At 39.7% G+C, this 23,715-nt stretch overlaps 1 protein-coding gene across 2 annotated transcripts in view; it reads left to right on the forward strand.

Moving 5' to 3' along the window:
- il1rapl2 (interleukin 1 receptor accessory protein-like 2) overlaps positions 1 to 23,715 on the forward strand; it is a 168,867-nt gene that overhangs the window by 109,940 nt on the left and 35,212 nt on the right. For both annotated transcript variants that reach the window (XM_067598599.1, XM_067598600.1), the window contains exon 6: positions 22,171 to 22,303. In XM_067598599.1, the coding sequence (XP_067454700.1) occupies positions 22,171 to 22,303 (133 nt within the window). The remainder of the gene's footprint in view (positions 1 to 22,170; positions 22,304 to 23,715) is intronic.

The raw sequence follows: 23,715 nt of genomic DNA on the forward strand, positions 1-23,715 counted from the left end.
AAACATTTAATAAAGGGTTTATCACACAGGATAATGTAGTTATTAGCAGACATAGCCTGAGTGCATTACTCCTTCTGTGGGCACCCCTAAGTGGAGGCTGGTGTATAAACAGATAATGAATGACAGTATAACTCACAGTTATAATATAAATATGTATATTATTTTATATTATAAAATGTCCTTATATCTGCTTGCAACTACATTACAGTGTGTTATAAGCCATTTATTAAATGTTTATACACTGCTTATAAATGCTTAATTGAAACAAAGTATTACCTACATTTTAATCCATTTCTTGCACTGTGCATCAGTTTATTTGGAGGCAAAAAACCGCAAACAAAACAAGTATCACTCTTACCAGTCCCATGCACACTGCTTCAACACGTTGAGAAATCCAAAGCCTGACAGACTTGCTGTGCCTAGTTACAGTTGCTAAATTATGATTGGACAATCGTTTTCGGGAGGTTTAGAGAATGGTGAATTAGTAGGGAATGGGTGAGAAGAAGCAACAAAGAAAAAGTAACAAAGGGCTGAATTGGGAGGGGAGATAGTAAGGATACACACACACACACACCAGCCAATAAGACTATTGCACTGTGGGAGTATCTGAATTACCTCTCTATCACTGTAAACACACATACACGCTGTTTCTGTCTTCATCTTTCTGTCCACTCACTCACAATACACAGACACAAAGCATCAGACTACATTATATAATACAAGGTGTTTAGCCTTTCCATCAGTGTCATAATGTGCAGACACACATACACACACATCTCTCTTGGCGCCTTGTTATAAACAGGCTGTTGACAGACAAGAAGCAGAGTGAGAGAATAGAGGGATGCTGAAAGTTGTGAGGGAGGAGAAAGAGCGTTGAAGGGATTGAGAAAATAATTGCAGGTGAAAGGATGATCGATATGAGATGACAGCATGTTAAAGAATGGATTTTGTTCTTTCTTTTGCTCTCGCTTTCATTTGTCATGTGGCGGACTCATGAATATGGTAATCAGCTTTTGTTTGCAACCTTGATGGAGAAGGAGGGACTGACAGAGAGAAAGACAAATGGGGGGAGAGAGGTGAGGGAAGTATTTGACAGAGGGGAAACAGTCCCCTAAACTTCTGTTTCACTGGGATTTTAAAAATAACCACAGCAGGAAAAGTTTGGAGAAATGGACTTCAAGATTGCAAGGTCACCGGTTTAAGTCTCCGCTGAGGCCAGGAAGATATTAGCAAGGAAATTGAACCATTCGTGTTGTTGTCCCAGGTCAAGTGCTGCATAAGCTCTGGGTATGTGTGTGTGTGTGTGCTTTTGTATAAAGCTTACAAACATGCACAGAGAGAGGAGGTTCAAACTTCTTTGCTTTGTGCCCCTTAAGAATGATTTCCATTCCTCCAAGAGACCCTATTTCCACCTGCTTTTAACCCTCAGTGATTGCATTGTAATATGGTGCAAGAGAAATACATACAAATACTGTATGTATATCACCCACATAGCCATGGGTAGTGCCATCTAAAGCATAATCATAGCAGCCGTGATGCTGAAGTGATCACTGTGATGTGACTCAGACGACACACTTGCAATCTAACGTTTAACGCTACATCAATGGCTACACACATTTTTTAATGTGTTATTTGAAAAAAAGAAGCTCCTCCACCTCTGAGTCCACCAGACTCATCAGTCCACAGGTCAGCTTTCTGCCAGTCAGTCCGATGCAGATTCACCAATAGCCGCAGGAAGTAGGGGTGCTGGAGGTGCTGCTGCCTCCAGGTGGCTGGCAGCCTGTAGGCCCATTTGGGTTGTTGCAGTAATTATTTTTTTTCTATCATGTGCGAGCCAGTCCAGCAAAAATAGACGCTGTGCATAAAGATAGTGGAGTAGGGAAAAGAACTGAGCATGAGACGTGCAGCTCACGGACCTGGTAGACACATGCCGGTTATAATTGTCTCCGGCAGCCCGACTACTAAAAACTGTAGTTATCAACTTGACAGGACAGAGCAAACTCTCCAGAGGAAGCAGAATTAGCTTTTAGCTTCTGAAATATGAGCTGATGGAGCTCAGGATTTATCAGGAGGAGAGCTGCTTTCCTCCAAACAGTTTCGCTGTATGAACCTGGACTGTGTGTGTAACCTTTTGGATGTGTAGAAGAACACAGAACATTAACTAACATTAGATCCTGACTGAGGCTTTCGGCATGTTGAGAGATTTAAATAATCAATGTGAGGCTGCTGGGTCTTGTGCATAAAATGTGCACAGCGTCTCTCTCAGTGGGGAGACGCACTGTTTGTTTCTGCTGGTGGGATGGCTGCAAGTATTTAATAAACTCTGATAGAGCTGATTAGCAGCCAGTCTTACCAGTGCAAATATACTGTGGTATTTTAGACTGGACAGGCTTTTGTGTGTACTGTTGTGTACAGACTCTACAGTCTGATGCTCTGTTGGATGAGCATGTTAGATAGACAGTGTTTTGCTGTTATTGCCTTTGTGATGCAGAACGTTGCAAAGTAATTTGGTCACTCATTTTTCAGTTTTTCTATATTTGTTCTTTTTTCCTCTTCAAACTTTTCAAAAGACGGACACTTTTCTATTACCCACCCAAAATACAATTTCTGCCTACGCCACTGATGTATATGAGGTAATAAGGTGACAAACAGGTGTTGAACAGTGCAGATAGATATATAACTTGCCAGTGATTGCTTGGATTATTCAAAATTTCCCAAAATAAGCTATTCGAGGTGATTACTCTCAACTTTAAAGCAGCATTAATAGTTTTCTTTGTGGACGGGGGGGTTTAAGTATAAAATGCAGGTGTCTCTGAGAGGTTTGTTGCTTTGCCAACAAATGACTCTACTTCCAGGAGCTTTGAAGCTACACAAAAGTTACAGCACAATACAGCATAACATGAATTTTCTGTATTTAGCAATGTAGAAAAACGATTAGTTTTTGGAACAGACTGTGAGGGAGAAGTAGATTATATTGCAGGAGAGGTTTGAAAATAAAAAAAAATACTTTTTTGTCTGTGACTCTGTCAGAACTTGACTTCATTGTATCTGCTGTGAATCTAAGCTGACAAAGTTTTTAGAGTTTTTCACGCTTCAAGGTCGTCTATTTGATAGTCAAAAGATTCTTGGTGGAGTATTCATTTAATGTTGGGGTGGCACCTTGGCTCAAGGCAGTCCTTCAGTCAGAAGATGTGACTTCAAAGCCACATTTTGGAAAGCATCTACCTCAAAGCTCTCAGTCAGTCCTGGAGCTGCTACTGTCTTTCCAACTCTGACCTCTGACAAGAAATGGTTTCCCATCGTGTGATAAAAGATCTAAGTAGGCTGCTATGTTCCCATCATTACACAGAGAAGTGAAGATGTCACATTAACTGGAGATGTTGTACTTGTCTTTTTTAACTGATAAAGTACTGCATACACCTTAAATATTCATTCCGAACAACATTGGTTTGTATAAAATCAGGAGTCTCTTTCATGCTAGTTTTTCTGATTAGTTGTTGGATTACTTGAATAGTATTTGAAGACTTGAGGCTGCACAAGATTTCACCACATGATGTAATATAATCTGTATAAACGTGGTATATTTACATCTGCCAAGGACTTTGAAGAAGGTGACATTTGACTCCTCTCTCTGTTTTTTCTCAGCCAGGTGTGTCAAAAAGAAAGTGGTGGCTTTTTGACGTTTTCTCAGGGCTTTATTCAGACATGACAGAACATTACGGATTTTTTTTTTACGGTGGCACTTGTGAAGGATAGCAGCAGTGGTTTAGTATTAATATGAAGGAAGAAGAGTGTTTCTGTTCTCTCTCAGATTGGATTACTGGTGGATTTTAAAACGTATTTTGCTATTGAATCTTTAATGAAAGACCGTAGAATGTCTGAAAAAGGGTTTATGCACACTTGTCTGTAAACCTGACCACTAGCCTCTGTTTCTCTGTTTAGCATTAAGATTATCCTCTGATTCAGTGTTTTTTTTTTTAATTTAAATTAGGCTGCAATGATGCAACTCCACTCAGCCATCATTAAATTCTCATCTTCATGGCTTCAGTCAAAAGATAGGACCAAACAACTTGCGACGGCACCATCGTTACCAGGATTCTCTTTAAACCATGTCCCCATGTCCCCGTGCCATGTTTAATTAGTTTGTTTTACACTGGGATTCACAAGTGATATAGAAAATGTTAGTATGACTCAAGGTTATAAAAATGGTCGTCAATGGGAAAAATATCCAGATATGCTTCAGGAAGTCACTTGACCTAAAAAAGTACTGCAGCTGTGTCAGGGTTATTTTATAATGAATTCAGCATAATTTTGAATCAACCTGTGACTCTAATGCTTGAAGACACAAACATTTTCTAATGAAAGTGCTTCTCAGAATCTGTGTTTTTTTTGTTTTTTCTCCCCGAAATGAGTTCAGAAGCTGCCGTCCTGAAAAAAGGGAGTCCTCGCTGTTTGGTACACTGTGATCTCTGTGTCTCCATCACTGTCTAATTATTTCTCCTGCTGTCTTTCCTCTCTCGCTCTCTCTTCTTCAAGCTCTCTTCCTCTCTGTGGGATAAGGATCCTGTGGAGCCAGAATTGGATTTTTATTAAGTAGTAATCCCCTTTGAAAATCTACCTAACCAGGACCACTCTGTGTGCGTGTGTAGTGTGTGTGCGTGTGTGTATGAGGCTGAAAGGATTAATGACTTGAGTGTGAGCGAGGCTGTGTGAGATTGGATATCCACCATGCAGCGCCCACAGCACCTGGAGTGTCTCTGCATTAAGCTTGACACATGTTATAGCTTACATGTCAGAAAATATCAAAAGATGTTAGTGATTTTTTTTTTTTAATCTGATTGAATGCTGAGTGTAGCCCATATTGCTTCCCTCTTTTTTCCCCTCTGTGTTCTCCTTTTCAATACTTGTGCCTAATTTCCCATAAGATCGCTGCGATTGGAAATCCATCATATAAGAATAACACCATCATTAGTTCATTGGGGTCTCAGTTGATGTCATGGATGCACCATCATTTTGGGAAATGCTGAGAGTTAGTTAAGATGATTGATATCCCTCTCATGTCCGCACACTAAATATGAAGCTGGAGCCAGCAGGTTATCTTAGCTTAGCATAAAGGCTAGAAAGGGGGGAAACAGCTGGCCTTTGTCTGTCCAAAACTAACAAAATCCAACTGCCAGCACCTCTAAAGCTTACTAATTAACACATTTAATCAACACACAACCAGAAATGTAACAGTCTTTCAAGGGGAGTTACATGCTGGAACAATTTCTTGGCTCGGCAGTGACTTACTGGAGTGTCCGCTGGTTGCCTGGCAACCTCACTGTGATGACAAGACTTGAGAAACTCCCCCTAAACCCACTACTTTTTACATCGACACTGTCTTTCCGCTAAACTAAGCTAACTTCCTCTTGGCTCTAGAGGCTGGACGGGAGTGAATTAGTCTCATCGTTGATCTTTAAGTCATCTTCTAACTCGACCTGACTCAAGTGCAGCCTTCTTTTTATCCACAGAGGATAAAACTCGCTCTGCCTGATATTTGATATTTGACTACCAAGACAAATGGTTGTTGTCTGCAGATAATAGCATCTATAAGGTTTTCTTTTTTCACTCTTACAGAGTCCAACAACTCTTGTAACAACCCGTAGGGCATATACTAGTTTTGTAAGCATCTGGATATTCTCTGTTGCACCCAGGACTGTGACCACATGGTCATTTGGGAGAAGTATTTATGTAAAAGTATTCAGTAAAGGGACACAACTCACACTTTTTACACACTGCAGTGCTTTACATGCCATACACAGTTATTTGTCACCTGTAGACTTCCGGCAGATATACTTGATATGACCATTCTGTCTCATACTGATGAAAAATTACATTTATATGTAAAATAGCTGTCAATTTATCAAACCTCGCCCAGCTCTCTCTGGAGCCACAAAAGACTTTATACATGTTTTTTTTTCCCCCCTCACATATGCAGTAGCACTCCCCAAGACCTGTAAACAGACTTTGATGTGTAAAATCAGTGGAGTTCCCCTTTAAAGCTGAGAAGCTTCTCTGGTTTGCCTGCTGCAGAGAAGAACAACTGAAAACCACCATTTAATGCAGTGAAAGTATAAACCAAACTTAATAACATATTCCGATATATTTGTGTGCAGCTTCTCATTTGCATAATCCCCTGATAATCTTCGACTTCCCCAGAGAGTTTTTCACATTTAGTAACTTCCTTTATACTGTAGTTGTATGTAAATTCAAGCCTCCAGCTCGAGATCGTCGTGAGGCACCAACTTAGACGCCATGATGATTTCATTTACAGAAATATTCATTTACCAGATGAATATTAATATCTTAACAGAACCCTTTTATTTGTCTAATTAAATTAGTTTAATACTTCTTTCTTGTCCTGGATTATGCATTTAGCTCAGAAGATGTATGCCTGCCTATAGTTCATTTAACAAATAAAAAGTGTGTGTGTGTTCATAGAACTCAGTTCGGGTTAGTAGTGTGTGTAACAGAGGATAAAATGAGCAGATGAAGCAGTCCTCGTTTACCTTCCTTACACATGCACATTTTCTCATAAGTTGTATTTTCACACACATCTCCCTCTCTCTTTTTATGCCTGTGTATTTAATCATTATATGCGTATGACTCTGCATTTGCGCTGCCATGTAAGTGTTCGGTCTCTAAGGGCAGCACTTTTTTACCCCTCTTAACATTTTTACACTTTTAACAGCTGTGGGAGCAGGAGCACAGAGGGAGAAGCCAAAGAGGGATCTTAAGTGGAATAGTTTGTTTCTATCTATCACTTTTAGATGTGTAATGGAGGTTAAGAGGTCTCATACTCTCCTGCTACAATAGACAACGCTACTCATCTTAGTTGACTTAAAAAAAAAAAAAGAGGGTTTCATGACTTGAAGATGTAGATAGTGATACGAGGTTGTTCAACTTTTTGAAGGGCAGCAATAGTCATAGAGTTGCCTCAAGACTGTTTGCTCTAATGGTCCATTTTAGGAAGGTTGGTTGTTACAGCAGGAAAGTGGGATCATGTGGGGAACATAATTATAACAATACCTGATTATCTTAAGATGAAACACATGAAGGTTTGGTTTCAGAAGTGGGCACACAATGAAGAGTTCAGCAACCAGACAAAGAAAAAGAAGAAGAAGAAGAAGTATGTAAATGTTTATATTTGCTGGCAATGAATTGGTCTTCCTGCTCTTTAAAAGTCTAATAGAAGAATTAGACATGTGGCCTACATTTTATGTGTTTTTAATGCATGAACCCAACTGAAAATTACATGTTTTATTGATAGAAAACTAAGACTGATATAAGGCTGTATTTACATGTATAACCACAAACCACAATAAAATTATTAAACACTGCATGTAAAGACTATAAGACTGAAATATGGTTTTATAGTCCCCAGAAATCAGTTCTTGTCTCAGGACAACTGTAGCTTTGATTGTTGGTTGATTCCAGTGTTTATTAGAATGATAAAATTCCACATTTTGAAAATATACTGTATATATACTGTACTGAGATTTCGACCAAAAATTACCCCAACAAGCTCCACCAATCAGAGGGTTAGGGCGCTTTCACACCTGTAGGTTGGTTCATTTGGGTCTGTAACCAAGGTAAGGTTAAAACGATGCATTGCTGCCTTTTAGTTTTAGTCCAGTTACTGACTTATTACAAATGAATCAAGAGCTTTAAGCATGAGGTCAACGGACTTGCAGGTTATTCGTACAGTTTTGGTGATGTCATCATGCATCATCAGCGCAGGGAAAACAAATTCTGGTGACAGCAGGTGATGTTTCACTATAGTGAACCTTAAGGGTTCACTTATCTTCTCTAGTGGCTCAAAGAGCTCTTGAAGAAATAACTGAATGAATTCTTGCTAAAATCACATATTTACAATTATGAAATTCTGTGGTCGGTTTGCTTTGGTTTCACACCACAAACAAATCGCAGACCCTCCTTTACAGAAATTCTCTGCACCAAAGTTTGACACCTTTCACACCAACATAAACAGCCCGCAGTAACTGGATAAACACACAAGAATTCGTTTGAACTGAACCCAACAAGTTATGCTTGAAAGCACCCTCAAAGACAACACTGAGGGCAAAAAAAGTCCACCAAGAGCTCACACAATAACAACGGAAGGCGACCCAGATGAGCATATCAACATTTTTATCAACTCTATCATCTGGAGTAAGGCAGCTGGATAGTAAAAACACATGGTTAAGAAAAAGATAATAGTGAGTAAATCAAACTGAAACTGTAAAAGGAGAAGGAAAATATAAAACCAATTACCAAACCTTTCAACAAGTATTTCTCTCCAGTCTACCTGCAGCTGCCCAACCGGAAACGATACAATAACACGTACAGCCTGAAACCACATACAAAATTAAAACTGTCCAGTCACTTGTGGGCCTGCAGCTCTTCAAACCGCAGATGACTCTGATGATTCAGGGTCCAAATCTAATTTACCATGCAGTCCTCCTTTTAGTCTACTTTGTTACCCGTTGGCCTCAAGCTGGAAAAGTAGAACACTTGTGGATGTTTTGGGACCCTCGGGTAACAGCTGTCAGTCAGCCATCACCTGCCACCCAGTTCTGTCATAGAAACCCCCCAACACACACACACACACACACACACATACGCACACACACACATACACACTATCACCACTGAGACCAGGACTATTAGCACTCCTAACCTCTTGTGGGCTCACTTGCTTTTTTCTCTCCCATGTCTTTTATTTTACTTCTCCCTCTAATTTTTGTTTCTTTATTCAGCTCACAGCCAACCACCTCCAAGACCACAACCATCTGCTCATTCGTATTATCACTTTTATTCATCTTTTTTTGTCCTTATTTCCAGTAGTGGCTGGTGATTATTTACTTGGGTTGGACTACAGGTCTGTAATGTTTGTAATGTCTCTTCCTGGCTTGTCTTTGTGAAGATTTGCTTTTGTTGACACTGTCAGAGAGGGGTTAATTGAACTAAATGGTTATTTTTGTGGCTGTATTTGTCAGATTGTATTTGACTACGTTATTTAGCCACCCCTGTTTGTACACATAAGGGTGATGGACTATCAGAAACCCCTCAGGATGTCGCCACTTATCCTCTTCCAGTCAGACCTTTCACTCAGGCTTTTTAGAAATCTTGCCAGCTTCATCGCAACCAGCAAAACCTCTTCCTAACCCTAAACTTAAATGTGCACCATAACAATGGAGCAAATGACTATGCTATATACTAATTGTACTAACTGCGTAATGCGAAAGGGATCGTTCACGGTGACGAACCCACAGAGAATTATCACCTGGCTTTGCAGTTCCCCCCAGGTCCATGATGCATTTTAGCCTCTACTAAGTCATTGTTTTGGTGTTATGGCCCACAACTTTAATGTTTTTGGTTTAGTCTCATGGCTCTCATCAACACATGAATGAAAAGCTGTGATAAACCCACTGTATGCTACTTGCCCATCATCCAACTGAAGACAGACCAAGTTAGCAAGTAGCTGGTGAACATAGAGGAGCATCGAACAGTTTAAAAGCCAAAACAAGAGTGAACTTTGGACTCACGCTTGCCAAGTGGGCAGAAATGCGAATGAATTCTAATAATGTGTCTGCTGAATGTATAAATATGCAACTGAAAACATGTTAATGTTTAAAGCTTGTTCCTGCCTCACCCCTCAAGAATTTGCGTGGTAAAACATGTTAAGGGTGATGTGTGGAGGAGGAGTTAATTGTAGGGCAGCCAGTATGCCCTCTGAAGTCCAAAGGATGCTCTGGAAGATGTTCCTTTTTCTGTTTCAATCTGGTAGCGGCTAGTGACCTCTCAAAGATGGTCTCATATGTTTATGGTAAGCAAATGACCTAATATATTAACATTAACATGGGAATGATTTACTTGTGTTAAAGAACTACTTGTAGCTGCTCTATGAGAATATACAGTATCTTTCCTTGCTGGGAGCAGACAGAAACTCTATCAGCTCTGAATCTGTCAGTGACGCTGGATCTCAAACAAGCCCCTCATGACTGGTCATTTAATTAACCTCGTCAAGCATATCTCCAGTAATCTCCAATCTAATTTCATCTGTTAATTTAAAACTGTTCTTAACGAGGCCAGCCCCCCAGCCAATCAAATGTCAGGTATAGAAGCATAAAGGACTTAGTTAATTAGAGCTGTCAGGAAATGGCCAAATATGGACAAAGAAGGAGGCTGGATTTCCTTTTATCACTTTCCTGGGAGAGTTATTAATTCTGTGGGAATCACCTCAGGTGGTATGACTCTCTCTCTGTGTGTGTGTGTGTGTGTGTGTGTGTGTGTGTGTGTGTGTGTGTGTATTTGGAGGCAGGGGACTGAAGGCAGAGAAGAGCAATGAAGTCAGATATGAAGCAAGAAACAAAGAGAAACAGTAGGAAAGGAAAAGAGAAAGAAATATATATATATATATATATAAAACCTATACATATATAAATATATATAAATATATGCAGACAGGTGACAAATTAAAGGAAAAACCATGTGTCTTAGTAAGGTATTGGGCCACCACATGCTGCCAGAACAGTTTCAATGCACCTTGAACTCTCAACTCTACTGGAAGGATGAACACCTTTCTTCCAAAAGATATTCCCTCATTTGGTGTTTTGATGATAGTGGTGGAGAGAGATGTCTAACACGTCAGTCCAAAATCTCCCATAGGTGTTCAGTTGGGTTGAGATCTGGTGACTGTGAAGGTCACCAGATCAGAAGGCATATCATTCACATCATTTTCATACTCATCAAAGCATTCAGTGACCCCTCATGCCCTGTGAATTGGGGCATTGTCATCCTGGAAGAGACCATTCCCATCAGGATAGAAATGTTTCATCATAGGATAAACAGTGACTCTTCCCTCTAAGGGGACAAGTGGATCCAAACCATGCCAGCAAAATGCCTCCCAAAGCATAAGAGAGCCACCAGATCCCCTCACTGTAGAGGTCAAGCATTCAGACCTGTACTGGTTTTTCCTTTAATTTGTCACCCGTCTATATATAATATATATATAAATAATATTGACTTTATTCAGAATAATCAAATATGTCTTTTTCCAACTTTGTGGCAGCTTCATTTCCTGTTAGACAGGAAATTGAGCCTTAGCATTTCCAGAAGTGATTCTCCATCTCATATTTATCAAATAATATTCTGTCTCTCCTGCTGGATTGTAACGTCAGATTATATTGGAAATCCGAACAGCGCTCTCTGATGGAATTCATATCACTGCAAACATGTTAAATATGGTTTTGAATCAACGAAAATGAAAAAAAAAGATTGATTTGAAAGCTATTTCAATCCTTCCCTTAACTTTTAAACTTTTATATTAACTTCCTTTTTTATTTATGCTGCGAGTTTCAATAAATAGTCAAAATATTCAGTGGCAATTATGATATGAAGCAAAACAGATTGTGTTAGTACTGGACAGCTGCTGTATGTGACTCTGTGTTTGTGTGTGTGTGTGTATGTGTGTGAATATTACAATGTGTAAAGGGGAATTAACAGACTCAAATCCCATCAGAACTGACCTGTGAAAAGACACACCATAGAAGCTTACTGATGTATGCTTGTGAGTGGTTGGTGGATTCAAAGCCCTCTGGGTTAGGTCTCTATTAAAAGAACACTCCACTACTTTAGCATTGCACTCATATAACTTTGTTAGACTCACAATGGACAAAAATTCAATCAAAATCAATGTGGCAGAAACAGAGATATTGTCTCTTATTCCATGCATTCTTCTCCTCTCCTGGTGCCTATTACCCACAATGTGACTCAGCTGGATTCACTCCATTGTACAGATTAGGTTTTGTTATGCTAGTATCAGCTAATGTAGCCTCCGTAGTCTGACGGGAGGTGGACTACAGAGGTCTGGTAACCTCGCTTCTCTCTAACTGCACACAGATTTTTCACTTTAAAATTTGTGGTCTTCAGTCTCAGCAGATGTTCAGTAGTACTCTCCAAACCCTGTAGACAAACTGAGATGGGTAAAATCAGTGGAGTTCCCCTTTAATAGACTCATACCATTTGTTGAGAACTTTACATAATTCAAATTATGAATTGAAGGACTCTATTCTAAAAGATGTTGGGAAGTAAAATAATCACCTGAGGTATCTAGGGACGAGCAGAAAGTGACCCTTTCAAAATGCAGTGTCACTGCAAGGTTGCCGTGTCTTTTAAAAGATACAGTACTCCCAGATGCAAGAGCAATGTGTGGCCAAATTTCTGTAAAATTGATTTTTAAAAAAGTATTTCACAGCGAAAGTGATGAAAACGCCCCTCTGTTCACAAACACTGTTAGGTACATACCATCAAAAACACAGCATTGAGTGTTTTCATGCATGTTAATGTGCCTTGTGCCTCGTCTTTGGTAGTAAATAAAAGTTTAAAATCATAGTGAATATTGTGTAAGTTCATAATTTCTTAAGTTGATAAGTTCTTCTAAATTCTAAACAATCAATAAGCACATATATTTAATATTGTAATACTTTACTTTTTGTAATGTTTGTGGTGTTTTTATGTGAATTAAAACAATTATAATTTTTTGTAAGCCTTTGTATCCCCAACCATTACAAAGAGCTCAACAACTGTGACAGTGTCTGTTTCAGCCTCACGCTGTGTGTTCCCTCACAGCCTGAGTGTAGCTCTTCAAAAAAAGCATCAGCAGCAGGGAAAGCCTTAACAGAGTACCACATGTTGAGAATTGCAGCATTTCAAACACGCAGTTCACTTTATTCCCAATTTTCAAATCACATTTAATTACACTCAATTTTAACTTCCAGAATTTTTAGAGGAACTGACAAAGTGAAACCGTATCAGTTCCCTCTACAGAGCACATGAACCGTTATCATTTGACTACCTGCATTAAAACTTCTTAATACAGTTAATCTGTCTACATGCAGCATACACATACATACACACCCAAATCTTTTTATAACACAGGCAGTAAAGCATTTGTTACTGAACAGACAGAATAACAGCACCATCAACAGAAATTGAAAGTTCACTTACTAAGGAAAATGGACACATTATGAATGATAAAATGAAGTGAAAAGCAGCACAAAAATAGAGAGAAAATCATTTCAAAAGCTGTGGTCGGCACAAAGGATGAGATGTACAGCTTCTCTAAAAATAGAAAAGATTCAAAATTAAAATGGAATAATTTGTTTGAGGCAGGATGTCTCTAAATAGACAAAATGAAAGAGTGAACAGCCTTCCAGGTTACAGCTGAGCTGCCCACTCACTGACACGTGTGTGTGTGTGTGTGTGTGTGTGTGTGTGTGTGTGTGTGTGTTTGGCCTGAGAGTGTGAACGTGTACGTCTGTATGTGGCCTCAGTGTAAGTGCATGTGTGTACGCATGCACGTGTGTGAGGCACCATCTGTGTTGCCATGTGCAGCTGCGCTCCCTTGGAGCCCAAGACCCAAAACTCAGCTGTTACCAAGACAACCCCCACACACCCCATACCTGGTCCACACACACACACACACACACACAAGGAGCGTTCAAACCACCTAGAGGTCTTACACTGTGTGTACTTTTAAATGAGCAGATGGACAGAGATGTATCAGAGGTTTCTGATGAGTGGTGTGTGTGTCTGTGTGTGTGTGTGTGTGTTTGCGTGTGTGTGTGTGTGTATGAGGGAGACAGAAACAGGGAGAGACAAGCAGATGGACACTCAATGTTCAGTTTGAGATGACTTTCCCCTCTGCTTCAGCATGTGTGTATGATATGGAAATGATCTCTACTGAAATATAGATTTAGTAGACCTCCTTCTTCACTGCTTTCTATCGTTAACTCAGACACACGTATTTTGTGGCAGACTGTTTTGTTGGTCAGGTCACCTGCTGTGCTCAGGCTCAGGATAAACACGCCTGTTTGTAGCTCTTTGGCCAAACGCACAACCTGGAGATGGTGTATAATATGATGTGCCATAGTTGCGGGAGAATAGAACTCATGCTGAAAATAGCTTCAGCATTTTCAGCATGACAAAACTGTTTATCTTTAAATGTACAAAAAAAAAAGATTTCTAAGCAATAAAAATAATGTACCACTACCACCCTAACTTTCATATTTTTCTAATCCATGTTGTATTAGTTGTATTTACATGTATTTAGCTCATAACCTGAATCTTTAATACAAAAAATGGACAAGTGTGTTAATGATATGAGCTGAGACAGAGACAAACATGATTTTTCAGACACTGTTGAAATCATTCAGTCTAATGGCCACATCATATTATATAGTTTAACTATTCAGGAGACTCTTGTGTCTCTATGTTGAGAAACATTGAAGATATAATTAAAAGAAAACAAGCTTCCAGACCACCAGCTTCACAACTTTCTACTTCTATTGATGATGATGGTATGAGCCTGAATGTTTATTATTATCACTTATTCATAATTGTAATCTAGATTATTTGATGTAATTGTATACTGCAGATTGCTGGCAACAACCTTCCTGTGACTTGAGATGAGAATCAGCTTTTACCTACATGTAATATGCATTGACAAATAAACAACTTGTCTAACAAACATGTTCTTCCTGTTATAAAATCATTTTACTACTGTACCTCCCAAATGTATCTAGTGAGCCCCTGAAGGTCCAGACCTTCAGGCTGAAACTGCTGGTATGTGACAAGAGCTTTAAGCGAGATTTGATAATTGGTGCCCCTCAATTAAAGTCTGAATACACTCAGGCTCTAGAGGAGCTGTCTGCACTGATTAGGACCAATAGTGCTTTTCCAGCCGTGAGCAGTTCTTGTAGAAGGTTTTTTAACTCTGCAGTAGACAAGCAAGATTTAAGTGGAAAGGATCAGTGCGTTGCTTAAGTTCATGTCACTGGAGCATGCTGCTGCCAGAATTAAAAACAATGTGTTTATGCAAGCCTTGTCTGCAGCTAGCTGTCAAAAGTGGCTACGTTATTTGCTGCAACAACAGATGGGCATGAAAAGAGCAGCATACAGAGGGTGGACAGAGAGACAGAGGCCTCATATACCACAACATTCAGCTTTCTGTATGTCAGCTGCCTGCCTGTTATGTGATGAGAACATATCCTGTTCCACCAATACTGTGTCAGATACCCAAACACTGAGGCTGTAACTACAGCTTCACCAACATCCACCAAGTCTGATGATACTGTTTTGGACGTTTTTGTGTTTGTTTGTTTTTTTTTTGTTTGTTTGTTTGTTTTAACAGAAAAGCCACTCCTCTTCAAAGAGGACAGTTGCTATTTTAGGAAGGAAAAAATAAGCTGAACCAACCACTAGAATTATTCATGGGGGCTTATTGCTATTTTATTGAACAGTCTACAGCCAAGGTAACAGCTCTGTGAGGCTGCATTTAGGCACAGCGGTGCTTTGAGCTAAATGCTAACGTCAGCATGCTAACATACTAACAAAGTCAATGCTATCATGATGATTTAGCATCTCCTGAGAGAAACTTGAATATTTGTACCAAATCTCATGATTATACATCCAACAGTTGTTGAGACATTTCACTCAAAGTCATAAATGTGAACCTCAGGGTGGCACTAGAGGAAAAGTCAGAGGATCACAAAGTCATTCAAATTCTTCATCTGAAGTCATGAATGATTGTATGTTTTCATGACAATTCCATCCAATAGTTGTTGAGATTTTTAAATCTGGACCAAAGTGGAGGACTGACCAACGTTCCTGTCAGTGATGTTGATATGCAAAGATGTATTTTGTAAGGAAATCACTTTTCTCACAGAAACAATATTGAGTCAATGATCAGAATACAATCACTACTGGAATCATGTCTGCACCCCTACGGCAAAACAAAAAACAATGAATAGACTTACTGAGGTTGATCGACAGTTGGCAGTTGTGTAACTTAGCCTTTTGGAAACAACAGATTTGCAGAAAGGCTACTAATACTGTTTGCTAATCGCCAAATAAACAATGTCAGCTGGCCCTAATCATGTTACACTCTGATTCCCCATGCTATACTGCATTGGCTCACTCAGTTGGCCTCCAAAATCAACCATCTCTCAGCAAGGAAACGGAGGCTTATCCTCCTTTTAGGTCTTACTTTTTTATAATTTCACGCTCTTGTCCTTCTCTCGTCAAGCCTTGTGCACCTCTTCCATGAACTCCGCTGTCCTCCCCAAAGCAAGTCAAAAACCTCACATTGTACTCACTGCTAAATTAATAACTCTTGTCTGTCTTTTAACTACTCTGAATGGAATCGGTATGTAAAAGGCTTCATAGGGTTTGATCCAACAAGCTAATTAAAACTTATCCATCTCTACTAGAACACACTGCATGGTTCCGCTGCTCCCCTGACACCGCTGGATTTCTGGGGAAAAGAGACAATTCAATTCAATTCAATAACCTTTATTTAACGTTAATCTTGCTGATAAGTAGGCCAAGGTTTAATGAAGGGGCGGAATCAAAGATGACATGAAATATAAAAATTATCACGGTCTATATAGTATATGTATATATATATATATATATATATATAGTCTATAATTCCAAGGCTTATTAACTTGGTCCTTCTTTTCACAGCTGTCAAGTCAGCTGATGTAGGATTCTCTGCGTGTGTGTGTGTGTGTGTGTGTGTGTGTGTGTGTGTGTGTGTGTGTGTGTGTGTGTAAAAAACAGTTTTAGTGATTCGTTTCCCTCAGTAAGGTTTGTCCTGATTCTCTCCTACAATCATCCACCTGACTGTCATCTGCTCTTTTCTTTTTTTCTTTCCTTTCTTTGACAATAAAGGGGTGACACATACAGGAAGTGTTGAATTTGTTCCTCATTACCTGTTGCCATATCAAAAGTCATTTTATTATTTTACTTTCTACCCCCTTGATGACACTTTTCAATATGTCATTTTAAGATGGACAAGAAGAAAAACACTCACCCACCATTGCTATGACCTGGGTTTACTGGTCCCATTAAAAACCTAGCTTACATATCCATATGTCCAGAGACAGACATGTTTCCATATTGAAACACTCCCAGTGAAAGGTTTCTTTACAGACAGAGATAGGAGCAAGGCAGAAAAAAAAAGAAAAAAGAGAGTGATAGGCGAATGGGAAACAAGGAGAAACAGACTTAGGAGAGGGAATAATAGCAAGAAAAAAAAATTCTGACACACAAAAAAAGAGAGAAAAGGTGGCATGGAGATAGAGAGAAGACAGGTAGACATGGAGAGGTGAGAAAGAATCTATTTTAGTGTTGAAAAGTGAAAAGCAAGGAGAGAACAGGGAAACCCAAAGAGTGACAAGTGAAAAAGACTAATGATGGTAGCTACAGAAGTTGAACAGAAGAAGTAAGGAAGACTTTCTGTGTGAATTCCCTAACTTTCTCTGTCCCCTCCTCTCACTGTTCATGTATGTGAAACATCACAGCCACCGCTGATCACTTCCTTCAGGAATTTGCAATCTTGCCATCGCAAGAGTTGATGGAAATGATTGTGCTCAGGTACTTACATTGTTGGATAGGGGCTTGTTTTTTTGTTCTTTACATGTCAACTGCCAACTGTCTTTACCATTTGAGTTGCAAGTTGATTTTACACACATGGTTTTTGTTTTATACACTTGGAAGAAAATGTGCTGATACATGGATGTCCTAGTTAAAGTTTCTGGGTTTTTAAACAAAACAGAGAAATATTTAGCTCATTAGCTGCTAAATGCTCCACTATGTTCACAAACTAGTCACTAACTTTGTCTATCTGCCATTTGGTGCTGGGCAGGTAGCATACAGTGGGTTTATCAGAGGTTTTATACTGAAAAGAGTTGAGTGCATCACTTTCCCAGGCCATTGTCCCAACATTTCTGAAGACTGCCACCATACCAAAGAGCTCCACAGTGTCATGCCTGAATGACTATTGTTCAGTAGCACTTAACCTTATAGTCATGAAGTGTTTTGAGGGCTGGTCATGTCACATATGAAGAAGACTATCCCTGTCACACTTTACCCCCACCAGTACACATACATACATACAGAATCCCTCCACTGCAGATGTGGTTCACCTGGCCTTCACTCACCTGGATAGCAAGGACTCTTATGCCAGGCTGTTCTTCCTGGACTTCAGTTCTGCATTCGATACCATCATACCGCATACCCTGATAAACAAACTGTCACTTCTTGGACTCAGTTCATCTCTGTGTAACTGGGTGCTGGTCTCTAACAAAGAGGCTCTGGTCTGTCAGAATTCACAATGTCACATCCTCCCTCTTCATTCTCAACACTGGTGCCCCCCAGGGATGTGTCCTGAGCCCCCTACTGTACACACTGCCTCATTGGAGGAGCATCTGTAAAGATGGTCACCAGTTTTAAATTCCTGGGGGTGCACATCTCAGACAACACATCTCACCTGGAGCATTAATACAGCCAGTACAGTGAAGAAGGCCCACCAACACCTCTACTTCTGAGCAGGCTGGAGAGGGCTGGACTTGGCACTCTGCTCCTCGCTTCCTTCTAAAGATGTGTGGAGGTGAGCATCCTCAGATCCTGCATCACTGTGTGGCAACTGATCTGCTGCCAGTAGACTGCAGTGGATGGTAAAGACTTCATAGAAGTTCATCAGAAACAGTCTGGCCGCCATCAGTGACATTTAGACCAGCAGGTGCAGGAAAAAGGCTTCCTGTATTATGAAGGACTCCACCCACCCTGCACATGGACTGTTTGTCCACCTACTATCAGGAAGGAGACTAAGCAGCATCAAGACCAGAACCACCAGGCTCAGGAACAGTTTTTTCCCTGAGCCTGTGAGATTGATAAACTCCGCCTCTCTCTGGTTTCCCCTGTAACATTTCTCTGGCCTCAAACTTCCCTCAAACTCACTACTTGCCCCCCAACCAGTATGAACACTGCAGTCACTTTAACTATATCACTACTGTTCAGACTGCAAAATCAGATAATTCTCTGTGGGTTCATCACTCTGAGTAAAGAAGATTTACCTAAATCAGCAGTGTTTTAACAAACTGAATTGGAGTTCAACACTAGAAACGTCACAATAGATGCACTACTCGAAATAGAAACACATTCATGCCAGTCTTGATTGAAGTGCTTTATTTGAAATATGAAGAATTGTTTCCTTTTCATTTGATTAATTTTATCTGGTGAGTAAAAATCAAACATAGAAAAATTCAGTGAGATTTTCTGCAGAGAGAAAGTAGTCTGCCAGTGACAGAAAATGACCTCAAAACACAAGGCTTTTTACAGGCAGAAAGAAACAGATGTTGATGTCTGATAACCAGAAGTTCCTCATGCTCGGATAGCAGCATTAAAAAATGAACCAAGGGCAAACCACAGTCTGTGCTGATGCTCACGTTCAGCGGCTTCTTTATGTGCATCTACGTGTTAGGAACACCAGAGAAGCTACTTTAAAGAGCATGGACAAGTGTGTCGGGCTGAACTGAAGTTACAAAGGTTTTGAATCGTAAGTCATGTGACTTTTGTTTACAAAGTCACATGTGACTGGGCAGAGAGAGTTCTTCTAGTATGACTTCACACCAAAGGAATTAATGTCTAGGTGTGATCACAGTGAGCAGCAGTGTGAACTGACGACGCACCAACTTGATAAAGTTCCCATCAATCTTTTTTTTTTTTTTACAAAGTCTCTCTGTGATTCTAATGACAACACAACACCGACCTTTCATTCAAGTTCTTATACACACCCTGCTGCTTTAGCCACAAAAACCAATGATGACTCGACTCGGCTGTATTAAATGCAGACTGGATTTTAGGGCTCATAGTTCTGATTGCTACTACACACACACACACACACACACACACACACATACACAAACACACCCACACCCACACCATGCACAACCTGCACACACTCTCATGCCACACAAGTGCAAATAAAGTTGATGATTTTAAACACCACAACATGCTGAGAACACAAACAGGCCCTCAGGGTGCTAATCAATTACTGCAGAGCACACATACACACACCTTCATCCACACACACACACACACACACACACGTTCATCCACATACACACACATACACACACCCTCATCCACACACACACACATACACACACACACACACACACACACACACACACACACACACAAGGATACACACACAGTCAAGCTAAACTAATTTCACTCTCATCCAGATTTTTATTTTTAACCGGTTCCTGTGGTGTGTGTTTATGTGTGTGTTTTACAGGATGCTGCATGTCTCAGCACAAAGTCATGCAAACACACCACGAGAGCACACCAACACACACACACACAACACTTCATCACTCGGCTCATTTTGAGAGACAGACAGTTCATAGTCTTCTCTCTCTTCTCCCTTTTTTTCCATCAATCAGGATGACTGATGCAAACATAAAGCAATCATCTGACATTTTCATATGAAAACACTTTCATTTTGCCATGACCAATTGATTAAACACAATATTTATTCACCCTATAGTCAGTTTGTGAAACCTTTTTTACCTTTGTTGTTCTAAACATTTGGTAGGTTTATCCAAAAGCACAAAACTTTTACAGAACAACCTGTATTTCCTACACCCTGCTACTATAAATACCTCAAATGTAACGTTAACATTCAGTCAAGTGTTTGTCTGACAGCAAACATACAGACATAGACACACACACACACACACACACACACACACACACACAACGTTAGCATTCAATGTTGGTTCTTGACTGTGCTGATAGAGCTATCATTATGATAATACTGAGGCCTATCATAATTATCTGCTAATTGACTGCCTAACGAGGTAGTGCTCATTAAAAATGCTCATTAATACTCCATCATCACCATTGATAGCTGTAATCACAGAGTGGTGGTTTCAAGGTCTTACAAAAGTGTGTGTGTGAGAAGGAGTGTGGAGACACTATGCACACCCATGTGTATGTTCAAGTTTATTTGTGTGTGACTAGTATTTTGACTCTCTCTACAGCAGCACTATTGAATGTGTATGCAGTGAATTTGTGCCTTAAGGTACTCATCTAAATTTGACCACTGGACCGTTCAGTGCTTATTTGTTCCAGAAAGCTAATGTACGGGCTGTACAGATGTTGGCTGTAGTTAACTAGCGATGTATGTACATACTTTATGTGTGAGAGTGTGTGTGTTTGCGTAGTTGCTCAGCCTTTGACTGATTTCAGAGCTCTGAACTTTATTTCAGTTTCTGTGTTTTTTCCTCTTGTCTAAGTTGATCAAGTAGATGCATAAAGCCCTGGGATAAGCACCAAATGTTTGCTCAAGTTGAAACATTTTCAGCTTGCGCAAACGTGTCTTCGCCTCTGTTCACAATACCTAAAATAAATATGCTTCCACACAACCGCGACACATCAAACATGTGCCTTGGTATTGAAACATTTGTCATGTTGTAGCCTACATCTGGCCACACCCCAATCAGTGATGTCACTGGCCTTTTGCTTTGACAGCTGATGAAACACACCTGTGTTGACCTCACTGTCTGAGGTGTCAGCAGAGTTGAAACATGGTAAAAAACCATTCAAACTTGAATCACCCCTAAAGTCACCCGTTTTATATGACATCGCCATACTAGTAGATATGTAAATTATCACCATAGCCATAAAGTTTTGGTTTTATTTGCAGAGATTGTTGCTGAGATTTCTATTGCTATCCCAATCCAATGAGGGTGAATGGTATTTCATTTGTCACATTGGGGGGTGATCTGACTGTTACAGTTGCACACCAATTTAATTAGATGACTCTTACATGATAAATAGCAGTTTTGGACACAGGGCAATATTTTCAGTCATGAGCTCTCAAACCCTTTCATCTCCCCTCTTTAAACTGGTATATCTGCCACCAGGAGGATTGTCTGTTGAACCATTTAATCACTTCAGTTTTCCAATTCAATGGTCTCCAAGCAGGCACCCTGCTGCACACCTACAGTGGAAACGTAGACTTCCCACCATCACCTTCAAGCCTCTAAGCAGAAATGAGATATTAGTTTCACCATAATGCTTTTTGACCCTCTTCTTTTGCTCCAAGTGGAATAACACAGTGTTTCATAGTGTGCCAGTTTCAGTAAAACCATGTTGTTGTCTTTATTGAGTGTTTTCCCCTCAGCTGGACTGCAGTCATGTTTCAGCTGCTTTTTCTGTCTGTATAGTCTGTATAGTTTTGTCTGTATTGTAAGAGTGTTGTGTTGTGTGTTACAGGTATGCCACTCAGTCTGGACTGCAAGGCGTTTTTTGGCTACAGCGGAGAAAACAGAAGACCAATCATCTACTGGATGAAAGGAGAGAAGTTTGTTGAAGAACTTGCAGGACACATTAAAGAAAGTGAAGTCAGGTAAGTACACTCAAAAAATAATAATTGCAGGTAATTGAAAGTATAACAAAGTTAACTGTGGATCTCAAATACCCATACATTTATAGTAATTTTACACCTCATTGTATCAGAGTGTTATTATTGTCTCATTGCATTTTCTGAGATGCACCACTTCTGTAACACACTGTAATGAAACCTTTTGAAGTTTACAGGATTCTATTGTTAATTAATTTCTGAGAAGACTCCAGCTGCACTCCTCACACTGTCAGTATCTAATTTGCCCTCTTATGATTTATGACTCATTGAGGGTTCCCTGACAGATTTCCTCTCAACTTTCCTAAAAAATTATGAATACTAATAATAAAGTTAAATTGAATTCATTTTCTCCCCTATTGGGACCAATTACACGGGGCTCTATTGGGAAAAGCCTGATTGTCTGCGGGGCATCAAATATCATTAGAACAACCTGCCATATCACCATGGAAACCATCAGAACACTCACAATCTCACACTATCAAACACAAATGCGCTCGCACACACGCTCGTATGATTCTGCTGTTGTCAGACTGTCCACTCTTTTTTTTTTTACTCTGCCTACAAAGATGCTTTGCAGGACTTTATAAAATTTGGATATGTTTAAAATCTTAGATGATATTTCATCAGTTGATGTATCACAGGGTGCACAGCAAGGCTTTCCTGGACAAAACAACCATAAAGAACATGCAACACATTTGGTGGTAGTCTGTTCTGTAATGAGTGTACTAGTGATTCTGTGTGGGGTGGTAAAGATGTATGTAGATATATATGTATGTATATAAGATTAGAGCACATGAATCTATCTGACTTTAAATGCTGCAGAATCACTGAACAAAATGCACTGCGCATTCATGGACTGTCTCAACCACTACAGCTGCTAAATCAGAAAGCAACATATGCTAGCATTACACCTTAAAGAACTATGGTTTACTACAACGTGGGTTTTATTTAATTATTGTATTATAACATTGTACTTATCAAGAGGTTGCACAACAGTTTGGGTTGTGATTTCACAGTCGGCCTTCTTTTTGTCCTCCAAATAAATGTGACTAACCTGTGGATTTGTTTTTTCTGATCAGTCGTTGTTGCCCCTTTGGACCTATTCTTAGCAATTCTACCTAAATTGTAATAAACCATAGTTTATCTTTATCATAGCTAAGACAGCAGAGACTTAACCACATGAAGGAGTGCTTCCTGTGTATATAAGTTTTACTGCACTTTTACACCTTTCTTAGCAACCGCATTGGAGTTCAGAAGTTGTTCATATGAGGGTGAGAGAGATTAATTCAAGGGAAAGATTTAAAAAATCTAATGCTTCACCTCCTGGGCTTTGTAAATGTCATCCCTGAAAACAACAAATAGTATATTTAAAGATGAAATCACAAAGTATTACTAAA

This window comes from Thunnus thynnus, chromosome 9, assembly GCF_963924715.1.
Source record: "Thunnus thynnus chromosome 9, fThuThy2.1, whole genome shotgun sequence".
In the NCBI taxonomy this organism is placed as follows: Eukaryota; Metazoa; Chordata; class Actinopteri; order Scombriformes; family Scombridae; genus Thunnus; species Thunnus thynnus.